Source organism: Catharus ustulatus, chromosome 3 (genome assembly GCF_009819885.2).
Source record: "Catharus ustulatus isolate bCatUst1 chromosome 3, bCatUst1.pri.v2, whole genome shotgun sequence".
NCBI lineage: Eukaryota > Metazoa > Chordata > Aves > Passeriformes > Turdidae > Catharus > Catharus ustulatus.
In genome coordinates, this window is record NC_046223.1 from 120,013,402 (window position 1) to 120,031,088 (window position 17,687).

The 17,687-nt window shown below is 54.5% G+C and overlaps 2 protein-coding genes across 5 annotated transcripts in view; one reads left to right on the top strand and one right to left on the bottom strand.

Moving 5' to 3' along the window:
* Positions 1-596: 596 nt before the first annotated feature.
* Positions 597-15,237, bottom strand: PPM1G (protein phosphatase, Mg2+/Mn2+ dependent 1G). Of its 3 annotated transcripts, none has more exons than XM_033055684.2 (10): positions 14,993-15,237; positions 10,723-10,792; positions 6,667-6,752; positions 6,217-6,349; positions 4,452-4,921; positions 3,892-4,029; positions 2,906-3,140; positions 1,821-1,950; positions 1,579-1,681; positions 597-1,273 (listed from the first exon to the last, which is right to left on the bottom strand). In XM_033055684.2, the coding sequence occupies exons 2-10, from the start codon at positions 10,748-10,750 to the stop codon at positions 1,079-1,081; spliced, it is 1,518 nt and encodes a 505-aa protein (XP_032911575.1). In that variant the 5' UTR covers positions 10,751-10,792; positions 14,993-15,237; the 3' UTR covers positions 597-1,078. The 3 variants fall into 3 exon arrangements, with proteins under 3 accessions (XP_032911575.1, XP_032911574.1, XP_032911576.1); XM_033055683.2 differs by lacking the exon at positions 14,993-15,237 and adding an exon at positions 14,678-14,902; XM_033055685.2 differs by lacking the exon at positions 14,993-15,237 and adding an exon at positions 11,534-12,175.
* A 169-nt stretch (positions 15,238-15,406) lies between these two features.
* Positions 15,407-17,687, top strand: part of NRBP1 (nuclear receptor binding protein 1) — a 31,697-nt gene continuing 29,416 nt past the window's right edge. For both annotated transcript variants that reach the window (XM_033055604.1, XM_033055605.1), the window contains exons 1-2: positions 15,407-15,478; positions 15,662-15,881. In XM_033055604.1, coding sequence (XP_032911495.1) covers positions 15,678-15,881 — 204 coding nt within the window. In that variant the 5' untranslated portion in view covers positions 15,407-15,478; positions 15,662-15,677. The remainder of the gene's footprint in view (positions 15,479-15,661; positions 15,882-17,687) is intronic.

Genomic DNA, 17,687 nt, shown 5'->3' on the forward strand with positions numbered 1-17,687 from the left:
ACCACAGAGTCACACCCTGGGCTGTAGGTGGGGACCTAGTGCCAGAAGGATTGTGTGGTATCAGGCACTGGGATCCTCACCACTCTGCTGCAGCATCCTTGGGGAAAAAAAGCTGCTTCTGGATGCTTTGCTGCTCAGAGTTGGGCAGTCACAGAATGAGTAAAGGATTTGGAGTGGAACTTAAAGCTCATTGCTGTCCCTTGCCCTGGGCAAGGACCTCTGCCACTAGACAGTCTCCAGGCTTCATGAGTCTGGCCTTGGACACTCCCAGGGATGGGGCAGCCTCAGCTGCTCTGGGCAGCCTGTGCCAGGGCCTCACTGGGGAAGAATTCCTTCCTTCCTTCCCACTATCCCATCTAATCCTGCCCTCTGGCAGTGGGAAACCCTTTCCCCTTGTCCAAAGTCTCTCCTGTTTTTTTGGAGCCGCTTTAGGCACTGACTCTAAGGTCTCCCTGGATCCTTCTCTTCTCCAGAGTGAACGTTCCCAGATGTCTCAGCCTGTCTCCATAGGGTTTGGTTAGGGACAATGTTCTCCTCCCCACCCCATCCTTCTCACCTCCCCTCTCCAGGAAAGAACCAAGGACCAAGACCACACCTTATTTTCTCATCTTTTAGTTTGAAAAAAGTATTGATTCAAAGTGTACAACTGAACACGGTGTGGCTGCAGCACCACCACCAGATTGTTTCACAAAAAAAACCAGAAAGGGCCTTAAATAATCGGGTGCAGATTAAAAAAACCTCAACAGTGAAAAAGTTCTTCCCTCCAAACAGAAATTCACAGGCACAGAAATGGCAACAACCACATGGAGACAATGGGGGGACATCCTCCTCCCTCCTCAGCGCGGACTCTGCGCTCAGCGCTCCCGGGCGCCGCTCCGTCCTCGCTCCCTCTTTGGAATGGTTACGGATGAACAGTGTGACATGCCCTTGCTAACCAGACCCGCCCCACCCCCCGACCAGGACACGGACAGACAAGGCCTCTGCTAAGGCTAAAAAAAGGACAAGACTTGGAGTCTTGAGTTCAGCATGGGTAAGAAACGAGTCTGGTGAGCACAGCCCAGTCCCCAGGTGGGCCCTGCTACTCCAGTTTGGCCTTCTTGGTGCTGTCCCCACCGTTCTCCTCTGCTGGTGCCGCCGCCTCCCCCAGTTTCCGCTTCCCACTCTCAGCAGGTGGGTGTGTGTTGCGGGGTTTGAAGCTGATAATGATGCAGGTCATGTTATCGCAGCCCGTGCCATCCCCTGAGGTGTCTGGAGCCAAGCACTGATCCAGCAGCTGGGGAGGGACAGGGCAAGTCAGACAGAGAACAGACACACACTGGGCCCATTCCAGCACCTGGCAGCGGCTCAGGGGCTGCCAGGCCAGACCTCTGCAGGAGTCAAACAGTCAAATGCTGCTCCCGCAGGCAACAGAGGGACAGAGATGGCTCCAGCAGCCCCAGGTTTCTGAATGTGGCTGCACAGCACCCCTGAGGGCACACACTGGCTGGAGTGCCCAGGGAACCCCTCTGGGGGAGGGCAAAGCAAGGCACCAAGCTGAGCTGCAGAAACGCCACATGAGCACAGCACAGCTCCTCTTACCTCTTCTACAATGGAGGAGAGTGGCCGCAGGACTCCATTCTCGTCCTTCTGGGTGATCTTGGACTGGATGAAATCCACCACTTCCTGGCTGCTCATCACATTCCTGCAGAGCAGAGATGTCAGAAAAGCAGGCAGAGGGAGCACACATGCCACAGTGCCCAACAGGCCTTGCTCAGGGCCAGCTGTGCAGAAAGGCTGGAGCAGTGCTGCCCCAGCGGCACAACGGCTCCCTTACCACTCACCAGATTCCATCACAGGCAATGACCATGAAGTCGTGGTCATCGTTTATTGTCAGCACTTTGATGTCAGGCAAGGCAGAGATCATCTGCTCCTCCGGAGGGAGGTTCTTGTTCCGCTTGTAGAAGTGATCCCCTGTGGTGGGGAGGAAGATGTCTAGGCACAGGCAGCACTGCCTGCCACAGGGCATTCCCAGTGGGATCAGTGAGTGCTCCCACAACCTGGGATCAGGCAGGGGGCCATGAAGCAGAGGAACCATTGCAGGTTCCATGTTAAGGGAAGAGGGGTCTTGCCTCTCAGCCTCCCTTTACTCCAAGCCAGTGCCCCTTTCCCACCTCCTGGAGCAACCAACACCAGGCCAAGAGCACACAGCACCTGGCACCCCTGAGGAGGCTGTGGCTGCCCCATCCCTGAAGTGTTCAACACCAGGCTGGATGGGGCCTGGAACAACCTGGTCTAATGCAGGTGTCCCTGCCTATGGCCGTGGCTGGAACTGGTTGAGCTTTAAGGTCCCTTCCCACCCAAACCACTTCAGAGTTCATTTTATGATTCAAAGTTCACTTGAGAAAACTCAGCTCTGGCTAGCAGTTTATCAGGAATCATCCTATGATTCCAGGGCCACCACAAACCAGCAAGTGGGAATGCCAGTGTCTCCCTAGATAAACTCCTTGTTTCCATCCTAGAGGCGTTTTTATATCTTTACACTAAGATAATGATTTCAGTGGTTTGGGACCTTCCGTACACACTCAAATAAAGGGGCTCAAACTGCCATGAAGCCAGGTCCTGAGGAAGCAACACACCAAGATTCCTCAATAACCCAGTAAGCAGGAAAAGTCCTGTTCCAAAGGCAGCAGTCTGGTTTTTGGACAGTCTACATGAGGTGGTTTCTGAAAACCCAGCACAACACCCTGGCACGTCAGATGCTGCTTTGCACAGCTGTCCGACTATCTCACAGCCGTGTTCTCCAATCAGACTGAAATCTCCCATCAAACACCGAAGAGGTTTCACTCCTCTCGTTAGGATTGTTCACAAGCTCAGGGCTGGCAGTGCTGTCAGCTCCTGAGGGCAGCCCTGCCAGCACCCCGCTTACCGATGGCCCTGGAGAGGTTGAGGCCGCCGTTCACCCTCCCGTCCATGGTGACCTTGCCACCAGCGTTCTTTATCCTGGCCAGCTCCACCTCATCCTCTGGCTTGTGGTCGTAGGACATGTCCACGGCCTTGCCGCCCTCCGACACGACGCAGCGCGAGTCGCCGGCGTTGGCCACGATCAGCTGCTTGCCGCGGATCAGCGCCACGACGGCCGTGGTGCCGCTGTCCGAGCCGGGCTGCGAGGGACACGGGTCTGGTGAGATTTCTGTCCCTGTCTCCCTGTCAGGTCACTAATGGAACCAGCACCAACTGCACAGCCCCAGAAGTGCCCCAGATCCCAGGGTGCTGCACTGCACCCCATAAGCACACGTGGAACAATGGAGACAGCCTGAGGGAAGTGGGAAACTCCAGGAGTGTGTTCCCTGAGGGGCAGGGTTAGGAAACACCTCCATCCCAGTCTCAGGTGAGGTGGGTCAGGATTCTCTGGCATTCCACAGGTCTGCACTGTCTGCTCTAATGTGCTGATTCCAACCCCAGCCCAGCTTGAGCACATCCTCATTCAAGTTGGGACATTTCCCCAAAGGGAGGAATTGGCACCTTGGAAGCCACGTCCCCTTGACCTGACCTCCTGGCTCCCTGATTGTGCTGACATGGGCTGAAGAGCCACAGCCCTGGTGAGGAGCTGAGCTGTGCTCTGGAGCAGCGGTGCCAGCAGAGCCCTCCTGCTCTTGCCCACGCTCTCCCTCCACACCACCTTCCAAGCACCTCTGCCCAGCACAGGATCGGCCTCTTTGATCTCAGCCTGCCGTCCAGATCCAGACCCACGCCTCAGCTCTTGCACAAACCCAGGCTGTCAGCAGCTCCCTCACCCCCAGCAGACTGCACAAGGTGTTCTATCCCCACCTCAACAGGAACAACCCCTAGCTGAGTCTCCCAAGTGCCCCTGCCTCCACACTAAGCTGCAGAACACAAATCCAGGGTGTGCACCTCCTCTTTCCCCTCCATGCCCGGTAACAACATTTCCTCCTCTTCATCCTCATCCTCCTCTGCTTCTTCAGTGTCATCTTCTTCCTCTTCATTCTCTGCCTCTTCACTGCTGTAACCGTCCTCATCCTCACTACATTCCTACAAGGAAGCAGAGATACCCCAGGAGTCACACAGGACACTTGGTGCTGTCCTCCCACTGGTCCCTCCATCCTGGGAACCAATGGTCAGTTCCCCCAGGGGTGTGAGGTGACCTGCCATGTGTCCCCCACACTCGATGGCTACCACCAGAGCAGCTGGCATCACTACAGCAGTGGATGGAGGGATGGTGCATGCAGCAGGACCAAGGGCTATCAGCTCTGGCCGCTGCAGGATGAGGGTGTGTCCTTCGGGGTTAGCTCAACACTCCCCAACATTCCCATGGGATGGCCTCGAAGGATCAGCCTGAAACACCTGCTCCTAGGAACACACCTAGGATGAGCCAGAGACTCGTCTCAAGTACCACCATAAGCAATGCATTCTGCCCAGCCAGAAGGCCACTCTGTTCCAGTGCTGTTTCCTACCTCACTGTCTTCCTCCTCTTCCTCAACCTCATCTGACTCATCCTCACTGTCCTCAAAAAATTTGGATTTGGTTGTGCGCTGGGGCTTTCCCGTGGAGGAGCAGGAGGGCCCGGCCTCCCCAGTAGAAGAGGTGACGGCCTCGTCACCTTTGCCTAGTTCAGGCTTCTGCAGAGCAGGGCTGTTGCCTCCAGCGCTGGCTTTGTCTGAGGTGGAGGAAATACCCGTGATTTCTTCGTCTGGCTTCCCGTTCTTCCTCTCCTTGTGGTCGGGAAGCTCCCCTGGGTCAGCCTCTCCATTCATATTTGACTCCCCATCATGCTGCTTGCCTGTCCCCTCCACAGCGTTATCCCCAGCTGCAGCTACAGACTTGGCTTTGAGGTTCTTGGTGCAGTTTTGTCCATAGCGTGTGAGAAGCTCCTCGATGGTCATTGTGGCTTCTTCGTGCAGAAGAGCAGCTTCCTCATTATCCACTGCAAACGGAAGAGGGAGGGCACAAGGACAGAGAGGGTGAGAGAGCAGGACACCCAGCACACTGGGTGCTCTGGTGAGCTGCCCCAGCTGAGGCTGCTGCTGGCAGAGCCCAGCAGAGCTCCCCAGGCTGACTAAGCACACAGCCAGGCCTTGCCCTCCCACAGCTCCCAGATGCTGCAGGTGAGCAGGATGGGAACAGCAAGGCCACAGTTCTGACCACAGCACACCCTGCCAGTGCCCCCACTGTGGCAGCACCACAGAGTGTTCACATCAGGCATAAGGCTGGTGGGAGCACAGTGCTCACATCCAGTGTGTGGCAGGGGCAGAGCCTCACTGTCCCAAGCACGAGCTCCAGGGCTGCAGGGAAGCAGAGTCACCACCTCCATGTGCAGGTCTGGTCATTAATGCTGGAGCTGGGAACAAGAACAGCTGTTCCACAGGCTCGAAATACCCCAGGGATCCCCACCAGCTGTGATCTGGACAGGTACAGCAGGTGAGAGCACAGCTTTAGCCACCTCCCAAGTGGGGCTAGACAGGGAGTGGGCTGCCCTTCCCCAGTGACCATGGGCCAGAGACCACTGCTTCCCTACTGACATCTTGCTTACAGTTTGCTTTACTATTTAATCCCAGAAGGAAAACAAATACAGGTAGCCCAAATGCTCCTGAAAATACAGAACAAAAAGAAAGAAAACCCAACTACCGAGCCACCCACTTCATCCCTGTCAGTTGGAGAAAAAGAAACAACAAATTCAACATTTCCAGATTGACACATTGTTCAAGGTGACATGGTCACCTTGCATCTGCCTCAAGGCTGGTCACAAGGTACTCAGTGACAGCAGCACAGGATTCCACCCCAGGAAACACCTCCTGGGCTGGCAGCCACTTGCTGGTGGAACACTTGCTTCTGTGCAGAACAGGATCTGCCTCAATCCTATCTGCAGCTGCTGGTTGCCACCAGCCAGGAAGAGCTGAGCACAGCACACCACATCATTTCCCTTCCACAACTGAGCCCAGCTCAGAGTTCCTGACGTATCCTGGAACCCTGCAACCCATGGAGGAAGCGCTGTAAAATGGTGACAGGCTGTTTTGTTATCCATAGCATTATGCTCACACATGGGTAAGGGCTCCCCTGGCACCAGCCCAAAGCCATGGACAATGCTAAGGGGCAGCAGCTCAACTCAAAGTTTAACTGAGAAACTGGGACAGAAAACCTTGTGCCCAAGGAGATGTGACCTTGCTGCTCTACATCCCTGTCCTGGAGCTGCAGCCTTGTCTGTTGAGCATCATGACTTACCATCATCTTCATCAGCAACCTTCTCCTTCTCGTCTTCATCGTCCTGTGGCCGCCCAGCCATTTGGGAGAGCTCCTTAATCACCTCCTCTGTGGTGAGCTTGGCATCAATGGCCAAGAATGCATCTTCCAGGGCCTGTGTGTGAACACAGACATGAGTGGGCAGCTCCCCTTCCCCGCAGGATGCCTGCCTGCCATGCTGTGCCATCCAGTCTCTTGCAGCTTGCCCCTGTGACTAATCACAGCATGGCTGCAGCCTGCAGGGACCTGCAGGGTTCTCCTGATCCAGTGCCCTGCTCCAGCAGGGACACCCCAGCCAGCTGCCCAGGACTATTGCCAGACAGGTCCTGGACAGCTCCAAGAGTGGGGACTCCATCACCTCCCTGGGCACTGACACAAGGGCTCTGCTCTGTGTTGGAACTCACTCAGTCCAGGGCAGAACTGGCTCCTCACCTTTTGCAATTTCCCTTCCTTGTAGGCCTTCTGGTCTTTGATGATGTCAGGAAGGTACTTGGCACAGTACAGGGCAACTTCTTCTCCTGAAAAAGAGCAGAAACTGTTTAAACAGGCTGATCCTTTGAGACAGAACCTGCTCTTGAGCAACTGAATTCCTGAGATAAATCCTGGGACACGACCAGAGCTGCTCCAGACACAGAACAGTGACACAGCAGCTGAGTGTGGGATCCTGCTCACACCTTCCCAGCAGGATGTGCAGATGGCCCTGGCAAACCTCAGAGCTTCGAACCACCAGGTTTGGCCAATGCTGTGAACTTCCTGAGAGAGAATCTAGGCCCACAGTGACATTTAGGCTGACTCTTTAGGTCCAGCCTACCTGGAAATCTTTAAATTCCCATGTTAGTGAAAGCAGAAGGAAAGGGAAGCTTTTGCTCACTGCAGGTTCTGTTGGAGCACTAACAATGTGAGTGGGCTCATAAAAAATGTTCTGCCTTCTGGTGTGTGTTCCAGACCAAAGGCAGGGAGATCCCAGAGACAGAGAGGAACCTCCCAGGAGACAGGGCAGGAAGAGCACAGCAAGATGAACAGCAGCCAGAACACTGTGCTGGGAGCACAGGGCACAATCACTACTGAGGGACAGCTCAGGTCAAGTGCTCATCCTAGAGCAGCTGAGAGATTTTTAAAAGCCAGAAACTCCCCCAGCTTGGTAAGTAATGGTGTCAGGTGTGGAATAGGGCAGGGGAGGCATCTGCTTAGATCCTGAATGTGCTATTAGGAGAGAAGGAAGAGTAAAGAGAGGGATGATGAGTTTCTGTAGTTTATCCTGAATAGGGCAGGAAAGAGCAGTGTGAGTTGTAAGAGATCAGACTAGTCACTGAAGTTTTTATATGAGCACAGAACAGTGTAGGACACAGGAACGTGCCTCACACCTCACAAAGAAGAAAAATTAGAGCCAGAAACTGAGAAACAAATGAAATGACTGCACAGAAAGTGAGAGGAGCAGGGCAAGCTGCAGGCAGGTGGAGAGTCCCACTGCAGGGTCCAGGAACATCTTGAAGCTGTGCTGGACCAATCATTCCCTGTCACAGCACAAAGAAGCAGCAGTGTGGGTGGCTGGGCACAGCATGCCAGAGCCTGCCTGCACCTGTGGCTGTAGGTACAAGCAGAGCCTGCCTGCACCTGGGGCTTTCCCGTGGCTGTAGGTACAACCAGAGCCTGGGTCTGGTCCTGCAGAAAACCTCTGACAAGGGCCTGGAGTGACAGCAAAAGGGGAATGGTTCCACACTGACACACAGCAGGGTTAGATGGGATATTAGGAAGAAAGTCTTGCCTGTGAGGGTCGTGAGGCCTTGACCATTCTGTTTGCTCCAAAAACAAAAAACTCTTGGAGGAAGTTGAAAAACTGTTAGCAGTCTCCTTGAGATGGAACCTGAAGGACAGGGATGGCCCCAGAGCAGAGCTCAAGGTCAGCATTTCAATAACAGAGCTCCCAGTCAAACACCACTGATCCCTGCAGAGCCCAGCAAACAGCAGGGCCAGCACCAGCCTCTAACAGGAACAGCACAAGAAAAGAGGATGGTGTGGGTCAGGTAAACTCATCTTGGGAACACCTGAACCAGCACTGTGACCTGCAGCTGTTAAGAGGTACAGATCCCCTCTGACATGCTCTGCCAAGAAAGGAATGTTGTTGTGGTTTAACCCCAGGGGCCAACAAGCACCACCCAGACACTTGCCCACCTCTCGTGGAACCAGGGAATGGACTGCAAGAGCAACAGGCAGGAAACCCTTGAGTCTAGAGAAGTTTAAAACAGTAACAGTATTTAAAAAAAAATTAATTTTAGAAGTGAAAAGGCAAATAAGCAAAGGGAGAGAAACAAACCTCAAGATAGATGAGCAATGCAAGATATGTGCCAATGAAGACACGTTATTAAAAGAAAGGCTAAAACACAAGCAGACAGCAACAGAGACTGATCAAACACTCCCTGCCCCCCTCCCAAGGGGCAGAGTGCCCAATTATCCTCCAGAATCTGGGGGCAGGGAGACCAGAGCACATAGAAAGCTGGGGAAGGCAAAATCTGGCCCAGCAGTATCTTTCAAACACTGGAAGTGTTGTCCACAAGAGGGAAACGTAAGAGAAAAACTGATGAATTAAATGGAAAACGCTAATAGGTAAAAAAAAACCACCCCAAACTCACCCTTTTTCAAATAACACAGTAATAAAAACTTTTCCCAACCTATCTGGAGAATTTCAGGCTGAGAGATGAGTAAGGTATACAGAAGCTGAATTCAGTTTTTGCACTGCCAGCTAATAACACTTATCAAGGTTCCCACCCAAAATCTTACTCTTACATGGAAGAGACCTGAGAAATTGTTTCAAACTGAAGAACAAACACATCAATAAAATCACACAGTAATAGAGGATGGGCAAAAGCTGTTCTTCTAAGTCAGATTCAACTATATCCATATCCTTCTTGATAGGGTTTGTCTAGGAAGAGCTGCAGAGATTCAATCAGAAATGTAAAATATGAGCTAGAAACTGATGTCAGTGCTTGGCCACTCCAACTGTCTATCTTGAATCTTCCCTGTGGTATTTAAGAACCCCAAACACAACACTTAATGTCCTAACAGGGATGCCATGAGTGCCCAAAGTCTGAAATCCAGCACATGGAGTGAGGCCTTGGCAGCTGAGGCACCAACACACGGAGCTCAGAGCAGATGGTTTGATACTATTCCCTCTTGACTCGTTTTTGGTAGATGCTCCTTATCTTTATTTCACAGTTTCTGAGGTGAGCAGCTCCTGATCCCTACACCCATTTCCCTGTCATTCTCTGCCCCTCAGCACCAACCCACCCTCCCCAGGTTCTCAGAGACCTTCAGGAGACCAGGGACTGCTCCACATGGCTCTCTGCACACTCTAGGGTAAACTTCAGGAAAAAAAACATTCAGGACATGAAATACTTTCTTCAGACTGAGATGACATCTTTAGAATTTACTTGCTATATGGACAGCAGTGACAGATACAAACTGGACACTCTTACAGGGCAGCAAACAGGCAGTTTACTTCTCCTGCACACACATTTTCAAATAAACCATCAAATGTTTTCCATACTAAGCTGCCCCAAGAAAAGCAGGGAGGTTAGAGAGGAGCAGTTTGAGCTCTTTGAAAAGATGTGTTGTTCAACATCTACATAAATTAGCAGGAAAAGAGGTCAGTGAAACTTGAGGGATCACTCAGGATGATGAAAATTAAAATAATTTGCAAGATTTAACAGCAGAATCTTGAGCTCTTATATTGGCAGAGGAAATTCTGTAATATTAGCAATAATATTTAATACCAATATTCAGAATATTCAGTCATACAGGTGGAGACAAGGCTAGGACTCCCCTGACTGGAAAAATACATGGAGTCCAAAACAGTAAAAGTGAAAAGTACTACCAAAGTTGATTATTCACTCATTCCTTGTGTCATGGATACTACAGTGAAATTATCAGGCAGCAGATTTAACCATATATTTTTGAAATAATAATTCTATGTAAAATGCACAGAGCAAACAATCACCAAACATAGAAACTTCCTTAAAATGCAATCAGACAAATTTGTGAAGAGTTAGTTCACCCAGAAGACTGCAGCATGTCTCCAAGATGGAAAAGCTGCAGTCTCCAGTTTGAGGAACCCTTACAGGGAATGGATCTGCCTGTTTTGATTTTCCCTCTTTCCTTGGGTGACCACTAGAACACACTGCCTAGAGTCAGGTGATTTTTCTAACCACTTTTTTTTCCTGTGACACTCCTGCCCAGCTTATCCACCACAAAAACATCAACTCTCAACAGGTATCAAAGATGGAATACAAATCTGATTTCAATTTCAGATCAAAGCCTGACCTCCCTTCCAGGGCCCCTCAGAGGTTCAGAACCTCTGTTGATGGTATCTAGCCAAGAAAATGCTCCCCATCAAGGAGCAGAATTGCTAACACCAGATGGATGCCCCAGCAGGCACAGACAGCCCAGAGGGTCCCCCAGCAGAACAGGACAGAGCAAGGCAGATGCAGTTACCTCCGTGTCCATCGTAGACAGAGAACATGGCTGTTTCGCTGTCCAGCTCGGGAATGCAGTTGTGGGCATCCTGAAAGAGAGAGCAAAGGCCTGGAATGACAGGGATTGCATTAGACCCACAGAAAACCACAGAAACACGAGTTTGTTTGGGTGGGAAAAGCCCTCTGAGACCACTGAGCCCAACCACTGCCAACCCAAAGTGCTGTCCCATGCCCCAGGTACCACACCTTCACTGCTTTTAAACCCCTCTGGGGATGGGCCAGCCTGTGCCAGGGCTGCTCAAACCTCTCCATGAAGAAATTGCTCACAACAGTGAGCCTGAACCTGCCCCTAGCACAGCCTTGGACTGTTTCCTCTTCTCCCATCCTGGTTTCCTGGGGGACAAGTGTGACCCCACCTGGCTGCACTCTCCTGTCCCCCAATCCTCCTTTTCTCCAGGCTGAACCTTCCCCAACTCCCCCAGCCCTCCTCAGACCCTTCCCCAGCTCCATTCCCACCTCTGGACAAAGCACAAAGGTCAATAACACAATCCACGTGCAGTGCACAGCCTTTCTCTGCAGGAACAGCCAGCTTTGAGGAAGGCACCCCCATGATTTTACAGCCTGAGCTCCTTTCCCCCTGGGCAAGCAAACCCACCCTGGTACTGCAGGGCAGAGCTGGAACAGATGGCCAGGCTGAGCCTTGCTCCCAAGCCTTCCCCTGCCCAGCTAACCTCCTGACATTCCAAGCCCAGCCCTCACCACCTGACACATCCCACACTTGTGCCTCCTGTGATGTGTTCAACAACGGGATCCCTTCTGTGGTTCATTACCTTGAAGGTGCTGCCATTGCCCCAGAACACTATGCTTACTCCAAAACAGCAGCCTCAAATATCTGGATGTGTCCATGCTGCCAGCAATATTCCAACATTTACACATGCACAGAACTAGATCACAGCTCAGCAGCCACCGAGCTCTATTGCTTTTTTATGAATGACTCCTCAGATAAAGTCTCTTCACTCTCCAAAGTTCCAGTATCTTGTGAAAACAAAATTTTGTTCCTTGCTCAAGAAACAGGAACAGTGAGGTTCTGGGTTGATGTGGCACTCTGCAATGGAACTGCTGGCACTGGCACCAAAACAGCTTCTGAACGGGCAAGCGACCATCTGAGTTCAAAATGAGCAAGGACCCAATGGCAATGCAGGAAACCTCACCAGCCCTCACTGGAGAGGGCAAATGAAAACTGGGATAAAGGAAGAAGCAGCATTTTAGTGCTCACTGTTCTGACATTCACAGAAGCCAGTGAGACAGTGAACCCTCAACACAATAACTGGGGTAAGTCCCAGCTGACCAAACAGCAGAGTAATTAAAGAGATGCAAATGCTGCTGGGGAGGAAACCCACACTGGCACCAAAAACACTCTGAGCTGCCCTTGCTGAGCCCCTCTGCAGCCTGCCCTGACGTGCCCCCTCCCTGAGCCCCACCCCAAGTGGGCACAGGGGCAGGGAGGGCTGCATGGGGCTGGCTCTGCACACAGGGACAGCCCCGTCCTGGCACTGCCAACAGCAGAGCAGAGACACCTGCACTCTGCCAGCCCCTGCCCTGCTCGGGGAGCTGCAGTCACTGTCCCCTCACTGACTGTCCTCTCACTGACTGTCCCCTCACTGACTGTCCTCTCACTGTCATCTCGTGTGCTGCAAGAGCTCACAGTGGTCCCAAAAGCCCACTCTCTGCTCTCCAGCCTTCTGGGATCCCTCACTCTCCCCAGCCAGCTGAGTGGTTACTACACCAGTGGTGAAAAACTGTCTGAAACATCAAACACCCAATTCAGCTGAAATGAGTAAGCAAATCAATAAATTAACCTGAGAGTTCTTTAACAAATCTCCCTATTTTGAACTACACTCTTGCAATCTTTCAAGCAAGGGCTTTTGCTCCAAGCCTGGGAGAGGAACGAAGCTGCCAGCTGGGGCAGTTGGTATCTCGCTGTGGGGGCAGTCAAAACAAAAGTTTGGAAAAGCCACATCCTGTGCCTCCCACTATACCCCAGAGCACTCCTAAAAACTGACTTCAGCCCTTTCCTTTGTTGCTTCTAGTAACTAGTACTACCTTTTTTTTTTTTTGTATCCTTGTCCTTGGGGTCCTCCATCTGCCCCAAACATTTCCTTACTCTCAAAGAACCTCTCTGCACTAAATCACAGCATTTCTTCAGAGCCAGAACCTCACCTAGAGGCTCCTAAAACCCGAGAACAAGGTGACAAAAAGCTCCTTTACCCCAAAATATCTGCCTTTCTAGGTGCACACTCTGACTGGCTTCACCAACACACAGAACCACAGCATCAAGCACAAACATCTGCTCAGGACTTTCTCCAAGCCTTGCAGAAGAGCAAAAGTACAACTGAACACGAAGAAAACAGAACAAAAAAAACCCACAACAAGATAAGACAGAGCAGAACACAGAGTGCTGGAATGCAAGAAAAACGAACTGCTCAGCTGTGTGCAAAAGACATATCTCTCTCCCATCAGGCTCAGAAGCAATCTGCAGCAGGTTCAATTGCTGCCATATGCTTGTTTCTTGGGATAACTCAACTAAATCATGCACATTGGCCTCAGTGCTGCCTCTGCCAGCACGGATAAAACAGAGATTTTGGGTGGTGCAGAACCCACACCCGCAGCTGGGGCCTCGCCCAGGCTCTGCTCAGTGACAGCCCCCAGGTGAGGGAGGGTAGAGCTGTGGGAGGGCTGGGTGAGCCCACCAGCACCACAAATCTGGGTGTTTTTGCTCTCCCTCACACATCCCAGCTCTGTGCAAAGGGATGCCAAGGCCATGCCTGCATTATCTGCTGACACACGCGTTAATCGCCTTTGAGATTACCCCCAGCGCTCCAGCCACGTCCCTGTGCCAGCAGGGCCCCCCTCCACGGGCCAGCACCAGCTCAGGCACTGTCAGCCAGCTCCACACGTGTACTCAGTGAATTCTGCACCAGTGAATTCACCAGTTCTGCACCTTCTACCCCAAGAACCAAATCCCAGGGTTTCACATGCAGGAAGGAGGAAACACCTCTGGTCACTCATTTGTCACCTGTCCACTCCAAGACGTGGTGAAGTGTCTGCAAAATGGCTTACAAACCTGTATCAGCAAAAACTCAACATCTGAGAGCCTGAACAGGACATCCTCTCCAACCAGCCACAGAGCTACAAACCAAACACTGAGAGATGCACCTGGGGTGGCTGCAGGGACCAGGGTTAATCCTTACCAAATTCACCTGCTTACTGGCTGCCCAGGAGGGAAAACAAGCCAGCACATTACTGGTACTCACAGAGGGTCTGAAGTTTACAGAGCCAGCAGCCCCACACTGCCCTCACACCAACCAAGAGCTTTAAGAGCAGCTCCTGCAGCCTCCCGCACTGGGGAAGGCGGGCAAACACCTGGATCCTCAGCCAGGTGTGGTCTGGGGGCAGCTCATCTGCCCAAGAGCCCAGCAAAGCCAGGACTGCCAACGGGAGACTGAGAGCAGCCACGAGAATTCTTCCTACTGATTTTCCTGCAAGCAAATAAAAACAGGGAGGAAGCACAGGAAGACACCGACACTTCATTTCAGGGGAGAAAACCAGGCATTTTCCCTGAGAATTCCCCACTTGCTTTCACTCAGTGCTTCACCCCAAGCACCAAACGCTCCTTTCCTTCGTTTTTTCACCCCGAGTTCCTCATTTCTCGCAGGGATTCATCCAGCCGCACACGTCCCCCAGGAGCCGGGGCCGCTCCCCGCAGGAGCCGGAACACGCGGCTGCCGTGCGGGATTCGGGAAAGGCTGGGGCGGCACCGGCAAAGGCAGAACGCCCCTCCCGGCCTCGGGAGGGAGGGGGTGACCGAGAGCCCCCGGGCCTCCTCGCCATCCGGCGCCGTCGGGACGTGCGGGCGCAGGGCCCGGGGAGTGCCGGGCGCGGCCGCGGCCGCCCCGCCAGCCTCACCCCCTCACCTCCATGGAGACGCGCCATCCCTGCATGGCGCTGAACCCGAAGTGCAGCGGGCGCGGCCCGAGCCCGGCGCCGTCCCCGGAGCTCTTCACCGTGTTGGGCTGCGACAAGTAGGCGCCCATTGCGGCCGCGGCGGCCTCGGTCGGCGGCGACCGGACCGGACCGGGGGGCGCGGGCGGACTGCGGGGGTGGCGGGACCTCGCACCGGCGGGCGGCGACCGGAAGTCGCGCGGCCGGAAGCTCGCCCGCCGGAAGCGCCGACCATAGAGGCACGGCTAGAGCGGCACCGCGGCCCGCTCCGCCCCGGGACTACCTACACGGCCCGCCGGTAGCTTCGACCTGCACTGAGGCTCCTCCGGGAGAACAGCGGACTTGGGACCGGCGCTGCCACCGCCAGCCGGTGCCGCCGGCGCCCGCTCGCACAGATAAAGCCGCGCACACTCACAACCACCACAATTACCGCCCTGCCCCTCTACATGAGGGGCCCTCGCGCACACAGCCCCTTATATAGACTGTGTCCCGCCCACCGACCAATCAGCGACCCTGAGGGCCCCGTCGCGCCATCTCATTGGCTACTGCCGGGGGCTGCCCGGCCCTGTTCACGATCCTTCACGGCCCTTCGCGCAGGGCGCCCCCTGCCGTGTGACGCCCCGCCGAGCCCCGCCCGCCGGCCATTGGCGGGTGCTGACGCGCCGCTCGCGGCGCTGATTGGCTGCGGCCGAGGCCCCACCCCGCACGGCGCGTTACGCAGCGCGGCGGTTGCGGCGGGGACGTGCTCGGGACCGGGAGGTACCGCGGGCCCGGTAAGTGCGTGGCTCCCTCCCCTCACCCCCCGCCTCGCCCCGGGACTGGCTAGGTCGGGCGCCGCTGGCAGGCCTGGGGCGCGGCCCCGGCTGACAGGCCCGGCGGGCGCGGCCCGGTCCGCCCGGCGGGCCCGGCCCGGCCTGGCGCCCCGCCGCGCCTCACGGACCGCGCCTCTCCCGCAGCGTGTGCGACCGCAGCATGTCGGAGGGCGAGTCCAAGCAGGTGCCCAGCAGCGGCTCCGACCCCAAGCCGGAGCCCGCCTCGTCTGGCCCGGGGATGACCTCGGTGTCTGCGCCGGTGACTTCCGCGGCGCCCCCAGAGGAGGAGGAGGAGGAGAGCGAGGACGAGTCCGAGATCCTGGAGGAGTCGCCGTGCGGCCGCTGGCAGAAGCGGCGCGAGGAGGTCAGTGCCGGGCCGGCTCCCGGAGCTGGGCTGCGGGGGAGCCCGGGCGGGGCCCGCCGGCCGCCGGTCCCGCCTCCCCCCCGCCTTCCCCCGCCATCCCCGGTCCTCTGCCACCTGTCCCCGGGACAGCCAGGCCCCAGAGCGGGGTCCGCCGCGCTCCCGGGAGGCGCGGAGAAGGGCGGCCCTTGGCCCTGCCGTTCCTCGGGCCCGGAGCGTCTCGGCTGGAGCAGGCAGCGGTGTGTGCCGCAGGCTGCTGTGACGGCCAGCTGTTGCTGCTGTGGAGCAGGGAGTGGCCCCGGCGTTCAGCGCGTTTCGTAGCTCTTTCTCCCTGGGAATGGACTGGAAAGTGACTGGATAGCTCTCGGCGTTCCCTGGGCAGTGCGGAGGGTCCCTGCTGCCGAGGTGGCCGGTTACTTGAGCCAGTTAGCCGGGCTCATCGGCTTTCGAATCCTCGCTTTTGCTTTGCTTTGTCGTCTGCAATCAGGATCAAGCAGTCAGCTCACACAGGCTTGTTTCTTGGCTCGTCCTGCCCACACCCACCGCTCAGTGCGTGTACTGGCACAAGAGACTAGATCGCGTTGTTTGGGACATACCCTTTTTTCCGCTCGTTGCTGGGCTCTGTTTTTCTTGCTGGGGGCTGTGTGCACAAACTGGTTTCTGCCGTGTGCTGGCACAGTGCCCCTGCCCTGGCCGGGCAGGCTGTGCAGCCGTGGCAGGTGCTGACAGCCAGACAGCGTGCTCGCTCCAGCGCTGCGGCACAAGTGCTGATGGGGCTGTTCTGAGCCGAGTCAGGGGCTGAGCGCAGGCGTTTGTCTGCTTTGTCCACCACTGCGAAAAGGGCAGTGCGAACGCCGGTGATGGTGAGAGAGTCGTTTGTTCTGATGTAAATTTGGAGGGCAGAGTAAGGTCAGGGATTCCCTGCAGTTCTTCACCTTTGCTCGCTGAGAGCTGTCACGGTTTGGTTTAGTGTGAGCCGAGCGCTAGCCTGGTGTGGTCAGAATGTGCCTTGTCTGGTGAGGCTCTGCAGATTGGTTACAAATGTAGCTTTAACATTAAAAAAAAAAAGTTTCCTTTTTCCATTTTTTTAAAGAAGTGTGAAGCTCTGGCTCTGTCCTTCACAATATATTCCATACCTGAAGTGCTGTACCTCTGGCTCTGCACTGACGGGGCCTGTGCTGGAGAACAAAGCTGGTTTGTTTGTGTCATATTTTCAGTGTGTTTTATTTAGTACTGATCATTTTGAGACAAAGGGACACAGGGTTTACAAGTAATATTTGTGTGTTTTCTTTGGATTTCATTTCCCCCTCACAGACAAATGAAATCAATTGAGATTTCAGCGTGGCTAAATGATTGTCTTATGGCTTCGGGTTGCCTCTGTGGAGGGCAGAGCTCTGCTGTGCCAGCACAGGTTGAGGAATGGGGCACTGGGGCCGCAGAACACAGTGCTGGGTGATCTGGGTGAGCTGGGGCTGAAGCCTTCCCTCATCGAGGCTGCACGGGCTTGTGTGTGACTGGGAGCGGCCTCAGCTGCGGCTGATCCTGCGGTGAAATCCTGGTGTGTCTTCGGATTTCACGTGTGGATCTGTGGCTCAATTAGCCCCCAGCTTGTTCCTGGCCCAGGCTTTTGTTCCCTGAGCTGCATGACATCAGACTCTCTGCTGTCATAATCGTTTGGGCTGATCTGCTCTCCGGAGTAAACTCTCTCACTGCAGACGTCCTAACGTGAAATTTATTGGGGATAACAAATCAAGCTTTGCTTTCTGAGCGTCCCAGAGCAGAAAGCCCTTTTTCCTGACAGCTCAGTCC

Bases quoted from the DNA above. Each gene is read 5' to 3' on its own strand.
- PPM1G (XM_033055683.2), bottom strand. From the start codon at position 14,797: ATGGGCGCCTACTTGTCGCAGCCCAACACGGTGAAGAGCTCCGGGGAC. The intron at 4,030-4,451 runs GTAGGAAACAGC...GCTTCCTTGTAG, and splicing joins AAGAGGAGGAAGACAGTGAG to GAATGTAGTGAGGATGAGGA. The intron at 1,951-2,905 runs GTAAGCGGGGTG...TCCCCACCACAG, and splicing joins CAACCTCTCCAGGGCCATCG to GGGATCACTTCTACAAGCGG.